General features: G+C 37.4%; 1 protein-coding gene across 3 annotated transcripts; it reads right to left on the bottom strand.

Annotated features, from left to right (window-relative positions):
* Window positions 1–5300: 5300 nt before the first annotated feature.
* On the bottom strand, window positions 5301–7798 carry LOC129300335 (ribosome-binding factor PSRP1, chloroplastic-like). 3 transcript variants are annotated; one of them, XM_054938901.1, is made up of 6 exons: window positions 7166–7798; window positions 6876–7022; window positions 6448–6705; window positions 6231–6339; window positions 5993–6132; window positions 5301–5901 (listed from the first exon to the last, which is right to left on the bottom strand). In XM_054938901.1, exons 1-5 carry the CDS (start codon window positions 7781–7783, stop codon window positions 6002–6004), a joined length of 1263 nt encoding a protein of 420 aa, XP_054794876.1. In that variant the 5' UTR covers window positions 7784–7798; the 3' UTR covers window positions 5301–5901; window positions 5993–6001. The 3 variants fall into 3 exon arrangements, with proteins under 3 accessions (XP_054794876.1, XP_054794875.1, XP_054794877.1); XM_054938900.1 differs by having other exon boundaries at window positions 5301–6132; XM_054938902.1 differs by lacking the exon at window positions 6876–7022 and having other exon boundaries at window positions 5301–6132.
* Between the last annotated feature and the right edge of the window lie 1238 nt (window positions 7799–9036).

The raw sequence follows: 9036 nt of genomic DNA, 5'->3' as shown, positions 1-9036 counted from the left end.
AAGCCGAAAGACAATTTCCGTGGGCGGGAGAGAATGGAGGGAATGAAGCTGAATTTTTCGGCGGCAATTAACGAGGGAGCATTATCTCACAACAGTGACAGCAGTTATCGATGACTCTTGTATCAGACACAGAGGCGCGTACATGACGATGATGCTAATTACTCATAAAGGGGTTTGCCTCTCTAAACACAACATCTCAATTCGCAATTAGCATTGCTGCTCCTAACTCAGTTTAATAATGGATAATAGCGTCATTCATTGCTTACATATCATCCCCTAAACTTCACCATCATACTCCAACTTCCGACAATTTTGAACCAAACATCCAACCTCAAATACTTACTCCCTAAATTTTGTGATATATATTTTTTTAAGTTACTGCACACACAATAAATATATAAAAGTACATTAGATTTTATTTTATTTATCTCTCATTTAATGTTTAATAACATATCTAAAAGTGCTGCTTTAAGAATAAAACTAAAAATTATTGTTAAATATTGTTTTAGAATTCTGAAAGAAAAACATTTCTTTACAAATATAATTAAAACTGACAAATACCACTGACCCAAAAAAACCAATTGCTTATTATTCATTCTGTTAAAAAATATAAAATATTTTTATAAGGGTGTATGTTAAAAAATATAAAATATTTTTGATGTTTCAATGTGTAACCATCGTGTTTTTCTTTTTAAAAGTATCTCTAATAGAAAAATTATTTTATATTTATTTAGAGTGAAAAATTTTATTAAATAAAAATAAATATAAAAAGATTATATTAATTTAAAGATAAAATTATTTTTTAATAGAGGCAGTAATATATTCTTTTCTTCTGATCCTATATATAAATTACTTTCGTGAAGTAATTGATAATTTTTTATGAGTCAATTTATATTAAAAAATGCATCATTGTCGCACCCGGAAAAATGCGACGCGAACGGCGCGCGAGCGGAGGTCCCGGCCTTCGCGGCGGGAACCGGATCGAACGAGGAGTCGCCACCAAGATTTTGAGGTAAATCTCGGGAAACCGATTAATGGAAGATAAGGGTGATCTGCGAAATTAGAGAATAGGTTCGGGAGTCGGTTGAGTGTGGGGAAGGTGTTAGGCACCCCACAACACCCGTTCGTGAGAACGGTTACCTGAAGTTTGTTGTGCTCTATTAATATGGTTTTAAAATTATTTTAATTATCCCTTTTATATTCATGTGTTTGATATAAAAATGATGATAATTGAGTGAGAAATGTTTATTTATTTATGAGGGAGGACGGACTTGACTCAGAATTTGACTCTGAGGCCTACGTACCCTGTGATGGGGATCAAAGTCCACGTAGTTCGGGCTTAAAAGTTTGTCGGTTAAAGATATTTTTTGAAGAGAAATTAATTAGAAATAACTCACCATTTTGCAAATAAAACAATTTCTGAAATTTTGATATGTGTGTTTTAAATTGCAAAAGGTAATTCAATTTTAATTATTTTCTCAATTTTTAAATTTTGAATAAAGAAATGAAAGGGTTTAAAATTATTTTTCTTATATTTTATGATTAGAAATTTAATTGCAGTACCTGTAGAACCTTATTGATTCATACGGTAATGCAATTGCTCTAAGTATCTGCGAAGATTCTGAAATCTCACATGATAGAAGAGTTTGGCAATTTAATTTATTTATTTATATTCTTATGTACATTTTAAGTATCAAAAATATATTTTAAGTATGTATATACATGTTTTGAAGAATTTTAATCATCATACCTGCAAAGCCTTATTGACTTATACGGTAATATGATTATCCTAAATATCTACGGAGATTCTAAAATCTCACACGAGACAGGAATTAAATTTAATTAATTGATTTAATTAATTATATAATATATATGTATATATATTTTAAAAACTAAATCGTTATATCCGCAGAGTCTTATTGACTCACACGATAATACGATGATCTTAGAAGCCTACGAAAATTCAAAAATTTCACGTGGCTAAAAGATATAATTGGTAAATATGGTTACAATTTAAATACATTTAATTTGGTTAATTAAGTTTCTTAAATTGTATATTATATGATTATTTGCAAAAATCACTTATTTATTACAAAAATTGAAAATCACTATATCTACGAGGACTTACTGTCCCACATAATAATGTGACTAATTTAAGTTCCTACGAAGATTCTTAAAATCTCACATGGAACTTAAATATTTAGTATAAAGAGAGAGTTAATTTTAATAATGGGCCTTTAGAACCCATATAAGTATCTACAAAATTGATCCTCATACTTGTAAAATCTTATTGATCTTTATGGTATGAGATCATTTTAAATGTCTGTAAAAATTCTCAAAATCTCCTACTTTAAGTTTTAAGAAATATATATATATGTGCTTAGCATATGAGCATAAAAATAAATACGTATATTCGAGGCTTATTCATCTGGATATAAAATTCATAGAAGCAATTAATAAAGTGTGAACTAACTTTACCCACGCTCCCGCGATGCCCGTAACTGAGAAAGGAAGAGGAGATGAAGACACAGAGGAGAACGGAGTGCATAGTCAGTGATGGCAGTAGCCCCTGCAAACTGAGAGGAAACGACGAGGGATGAAGAAGGTGTGAGTTTGACGAAGCAGCGGTAAATGCTCACGCGGATGAAGGAGGAGAGAAAAATGATGAACGACGCAGAGCTTTAGGTGATTCTCTCCCTTTCCTTCCACACTTTCTCTCTCTCTCCAGTTGCTCTGTTATTCTTTTCGTCTCCAGTCTTCGTTCGTCCTCGTGTTCTCTCTCGGTTCTCCTATGCTCTGTTTTTACTTCTGATCTCCTTCTTCCAGTTTTTCTCGCCCCGTTTCTCCATTTTTCCTCTCCTTTTCTGCTGCTTCCTCTCTGCTCTATTTTCTTTCTCTCTTCTCTTCCTTTTTCGGACTCTCCTCTGTCTCTGTTTTTTTTGTTTTCAATCCTCTCGGTCTTTCTTTTTCTGTTTCACCTCTTCCGTCTCCTCCTCCTTTCTCCCAGCCCTGTCACTCCTTATATAGAGGATGGAAGAGCTGAATGATTACTCCCTTTCTCTGCTTCTTCCTTTTCCCTTCTCTTCCGCTGCATTTTCTGCGTGCGCCGAAAGCTCTCTGCTCTGTTTTCATTTCTGCATGGCTCTTCTTTTTCTTTGCGTGTGGGTGCTGCCTTTCTGCTTCCCTTTTTCTTCTGTCGTGTCCATGCCTCTACTTTTTCTGTGTGTGTTTCGTATGTGTTGGTGCTGTGTTTTTCTTTCTGCTTTCTCGTGTACGTGCATGTTTCTATTTCCTTTCATTGTGCGTCTCTGCTTGTTTTTTCTGTGTGTGTTCTCTGTGTAGCTGTGGCTGTGCGTTGACGTGTTCTGGTTTCTCTGCATGGCTGAAAGTTCCTTTTTTCTGCGTCTGCTCGTGCGTTTTTCCGGCGTTCTCTTCGTGCATGCGTGGCTGACTGTTCTCTCTCTCGTTTTCCTTCTTTCTGTCTGTTTCATGTCTGCTATGTTTTTGTTGCTGAAGCTGGGCAGTTCAAATTGGCATGCACGTGATACTACCTCTTTATTTTATTTTATTTAATTATTCAATTTCATAGTATATTTTTTTTTAATTAATTTTCTTTTAAGAGAAGGGTTATCTAAGGTAAAAGGAGAGAGGATTTTTTTGTTAGATGATGATGGTGATTATTATTATTATTATTTTTAAAAAAAAATGCCCGGACAAAATACGGTGTTCACAATCATTAATTATTTTCTTTCAATTTTATCCTTTTATAATTTTTAATGAACAAGAAATTATAAAAGGGGTCCATTTCAAGAGGATGTAACGGATAAGGGTAAATTAAAAAAATATTTCTAGGTAATACTAATAATTTAACTATTTGTCATTAATTTTGACGAAATAGATAAAAGTAAACTAGATGGAATATCGGCCGGTGCCAAATGCCAACTGTTCATTATTAGAAGTGGCGCAACCGCACAATGAGTGATCCAAGAGAGAGTCATTAAAAGACTTGGACACTGCAACAAATTATTCTATCACACTATTGTTTATTATTAAAGGGTAAAGAAGCATTTTTACTGTTGAAGTGATCTTCCAACAAATCTCAACACACAAAAGTATTGGCTAAAATGACTTTATTCTTAAAGTAATTACCGTTAAATTTCTTAGTTGTCAATATTAAATTTTCAACTAATATTTTTTAATGGTTAATGTTAAGAATTTAATGGTGTGAGAAAAAAATACTTTATTTTAACTATTTTAAGAGTAAAAAGTATTACGACCAATACTTTAATGTGTGCTGGACATTCCTAATATTTCAAATGTAAAAATGCACATTTATTTATTATTAGAATTAAAATAATGCTACCAAAAACCAATGACTTTAATGTTTCATGATATGACTCAAGTAAATCACATCTACCTCAAATGAAAAAGTTTTAAATTTTCAAACTTGAGGACCCTTGTGAATGTCGGCGTCAAGGTGCCTCCAGATTGAATTCATCAAAGAAAACCTGTTTTGGAAAAAGGAGAGTAAAAATGGCACAATTGCATCGTATTGTGTTTTTCGTGATCGCAAAGAACAGACAAAAGAAAAACCTTAAAAAGAAAAATTGAATAGAAAATCTCCTCAAATCCTTAGATAAGTCAATGCTACAGTTTGTTTGATAGAAATAGTGCTCATATAATAACAGCAAGAATGATAATGCATATCTGGTGCCCTGTTCATGGATCAAACACCATGGTCTAAGCAAGTATCGCCGGGGCAATGCAATGTGTTTTACATTCTTCCGTTGACTCCTTTTATCCCTCTGGCCCACTCCAGCTTTACAATGGCTGATTTAGATTTAGAAGATGACCCATACTACCAACGTTGCAGTGTTGCTCTGGTCCAATATCTAGGATAAAAGGCCCAAGAGATTGTGCAAGTTGTTCTTAGAAAGGTTTGCATGTTCAACTATTCACTCAAGTGTTTTTGTTGCGCTCTGATATACAATGCCATTTTGGTTATTATTACTGATGTTTTCCATAACAGAAATGTCAGCTCAATTTCATTCAACATTATTAACTAGCTGCTGCTAACATGGATAACAGTGCCCATTACAACATTTTGGTGAAAATGCTTTCACGGTGAATTAGCACATCAAGCATATAGGCACAATTTTAATAACAATTTCTACAACTTGAACCACGGGATGTTGAATAAAAATTTGATGCTCGTTTCTCTTCTGCTTGCATATGGGGGAACAGAATACCCAGCAAGACGAGAAAAGTCTGCTAAGACACACAAGATGATCCAAGGCAAGTGCACTGGCAAGCTGCTAGTGGAGTTGTGTTTTATTTTACAAACAAAATAAAAGGGGCACATTCAGAGTTCTAGTTACTCTCTCGTGCAAACTGAGGGGCACATTCAGGAATAACAGAATCAAACAAAATAAAAGGGGCAGCAGCATTTTGTGCACTCTTAGCTATGAGATCTACGCAAATCAAGTGCTCCCTATATGCATGTTTAAGGGAAACTTCCATGGAGCCAGTCAGGAGGCACTTGATATCATGGACTATCTCCCAAAGAGGGTGGTCAGAATGACGATTGTGTAGTGTTTTACGATCCTTTTCTTTCGCTTTGATAATTCATAATACATTTGCTCAAACCCCAATTATCTTGGCATACCTGCCGGAAAACTATACTTTACGTGTTAATTAACTCATCAACTTTTATTATGTACTTTCTAATGTCTAACGAAGGGGAAGTGAACCCAATATTCTGCAGAATGCTTATAGCAGTGTCAAGTTCAATTCTCAACGTTACGGGATGAGAGATGGTGCCTCTATCATTTTGCAACACCAAGCTATTGAAGATCACACCATATATTTGGGAACTTGGTTTACCCTCGACAAAACTGAAACCTGAATCAAAGTTGGCTTTGCTCAGATCAGAGGCATAGCTGGTATCCGCAAATCATGTACAAGCTCTACAGTCGTTTCAAAAAGTTCTCACAAGTGCAATTCATTCTGAGAGGGAGGGTTCTCTGGCTGTTTCAACTACCATAGATTCCAGTTTCTCCGCCTTGCCGTCTGCTTTGGGGATGATGAGTCCATAACCTCCTTCTTTCCTTCTGTACACTATATTTATCTCCCCTGAAGCAGTTAGAACATCAAATTACTGATCATTGATACATGGGAACTTGCAAGCAATGAGGAGGGAAAATAAAATGAGCTTCACTGTAATTGCTCACCAGTGTCTTCATTTCGGAAGCCATAGAAGTCATGATCAACATTTTCCAGCTGCTCAATTGCTTCGCTCACAGTCAACGGCGGCATGTCAAAGTATTTTGTACGGACAACCTGCAAAAACCGTCCACGTTAAACAGTCGTCACTTATCTACCAAGGGGGGGGGGGGAATCCAGATTATGAATGCATGGAAGTATTCCCTCTTCGCAGCCAGAACCAACCTCATCAATGAATTCTTCCTCCTGTCGGGGAGGCGTGTCTGTCTCTGCCTCTGTGTCATCGAGGGGCAAAGGAGTTACAGGCTCCCTGACTTTCAACCTGTTGAAGCCCTTCATGTGGCGACCATGATCTGACTCCTTTTCTTTTATCTTCCTCAGCTTTCTCTGAATGATTGAGGATACCAAATCTATACTCCCGTACATAGTCTCTGCTTCTTCCTCTGCCCGCACCACTCCATGCCGCTTCGTGAACAAAGTTACCTAATCAGGTGCAAAACCCTAATTTTGAATGATATATGAGGAAACAATTTCGAACCAATAAGATTGCATTTCTCAATTGCTTAGTTCTTGGATATTATCCCAGCACAATTGATAAATTGCAAGCTAAAATCTCTAATATCCGAGATTAGAGTGCCAGGAGCAAGTATAACCTCACATCTTGTGGTGAGGGGTCCTTTCCCAAATTCTCCTCCTCCTCGGATGGATAACCTTACATCCACCTCCCTCACCAAGTGACAATGGTTCTGAACCGCCTTCCCGACTTTCTCCTCCACGTGCTGCTTTACCGAATCCGTCAACTGTACACAATCCCACATTACTTTCCCCCAAGAACTATAACAGATCTATTTGTTCCCAAATGTCAAAACATCCAATGCCATATGTTTGATGAGTCTGGAAAATTCGAAGAAAAGGGATCGTAAAGAAGAGGGGACATATATACCTCAACATTTTTTGCCTGCGTGATCAATTTCACGGAAGAGAGGGGTCCATCCCAGGACATACGAACAAGGAGCCGACCTGCATGGTTTCTTCTGGTTCTGGGCGCAACAGCAGTGCATCTGAGTATCTGAGATGGACTGAAGAAAGCTAAGGACTTGCTGGATTGCCTCAGAAAATGAGTAGATGAAGAGGGAAGACAGAGAGTGGAGGAAGAAGCAGGAGTAGAAGAGGAGGGCGAGGGTGGCGGGAGATAAGAGGCGTGAAAGGCGAAAGAGAGCGAACTCGCCATTGAGGTAAACGTGAAGGAAGAAGAGAACGGCGAGAGGCAGAGGATAACGAAAGAAAGCGAGGGCGAGATTGTTTTGGATGATGAAGATGCGTCCAGTGGGACAGTGCCAGAGTGACGTGGCCATGCTTCCTCAGACTTCATCCAACACAAAACTCTGTGTGGTCCTTTTTTAACATTTTCACTTGTGACATCGGTTCCTTCGTGAACCTTTTCGGGTCCTGGTGCGCCGCATAGATATACAGTGCCAGATATTTCCAAAATATCTGCATGATAGGCAGATATCAAGCACTGCATCACCATCTCCTGCGTGCCTGCTCCCAGCTGTCCCATTTATTATATTTCACCAGAAAAGTAAAAATGATTTCATCCTGCACGTTTCTACCCCTTTGAATCATTGCAGATATTTGATAAAGGGAGGGGTAAATGAGAGCAATAGCCATCAAGTAATTCATATTTTTGTTTGGAGCAGAGGAAGGAAATCATACTTAAGACCTCCATTCCCATTTTAGATGTTTTAATTCCAGAATCTGTGACGTTCTTGCCAACCAAATTTGTTGCTTTCCCCGAGCAAGGAAAATAACTAAATAAATCGTAGGTGAACCAGATAAAATGCCTCTTCCTTGCACGCACAGGCACGTGCTTTTGATGGTTCCTTTTACCTGGCGCTCAGCTACATATTTTTTATGAGATTGATAACATGCTTGTATAGTTGTATTGTATTATTGAGCACCTGTGGTAATTTTATCCAGTTCTCTCCTGTCTCGTGCAAATTAAAAGTCAGCCTTAATTTCATCAAAACTGGAGGGGCAAGGAAAGAGTCAAAGTTTTGTTGGTGGAGTAAATCTTCATGCGATCCATCGCCTAACATCATCCTGAATCACAAGCGTGGGATTCTGGCTATAACAGAACTCTTGCAACATCCTACAGTCTTGTTTGTCGCTCACTTTACACTTGTCTGATTGTTCTTTTTTCTGCCGAATGATTGAAGCCTTTGAAAATATCCTGCCATTTATTTTTCGCAAATGCGATTCCACCTCAAAGATGACGCATTACTTAATACGCCGCGAGTATTTCAGTCCAGACACAAAAATCATGTAATCCGAATGAAAGTGTCTTGGTGGTCATGGAGGTAGCTTAAAATTCAGCAGATGGATAGCCGCAAGCCTGCCAATACAGTTTGAGAAGTCCCTGGGGAAATTGGCTTATGCTGTGAATGACGTGGAAGAAGATTCGTGTGTGACCAAATTGTGGCTGGCTTTTGGGTGGAAGAGCAAGAGGTTTTGCCATATGGCACCACTCGTCCCATGCATGTAGTTGGGATACGCACAGGATCCAAATCCGGAATAAGAGAGGGAATGGAATTAGGATGATTAAGGAAGAGGGCATTTCAAATCGTGATTCCTTAATATCAAAGTAATCGTCAGAAGAGATTAAGGCCTAATATTAAACTAAACCAACTACCCAACATGAACACAACAGGGATGGATTATCCTGGCGCATGCGGTTCTAAATTTAAGTAAGGAACTTGTTTTTATATCATTCCAATTTTATATTTATCTTCTTCGTGTAATGTTTTTCCTTAC

Source organism: Prosopis cineraria, unplaced genomic scaffold (genome assembly GCF_029017545.1).
Source record: "Prosopis cineraria cultivar Desert tree isolate PC_DT_omini unplaced genomic scaffold, ASM2901754v1 PC1540, whole genome shotgun sequence".
Taxonomy (NCBI): domain Eukaryota; kingdom Viridiplantae; phylum Streptophyta; class Magnoliopsida; order Fabales; family Fabaceae; genus Prosopis; species Prosopis cineraria.
The sequence above is the reverse complement of the archived record's forward strand: the minus strand, read 5'-3'. Positions and strand labels throughout refer to the sequence as shown.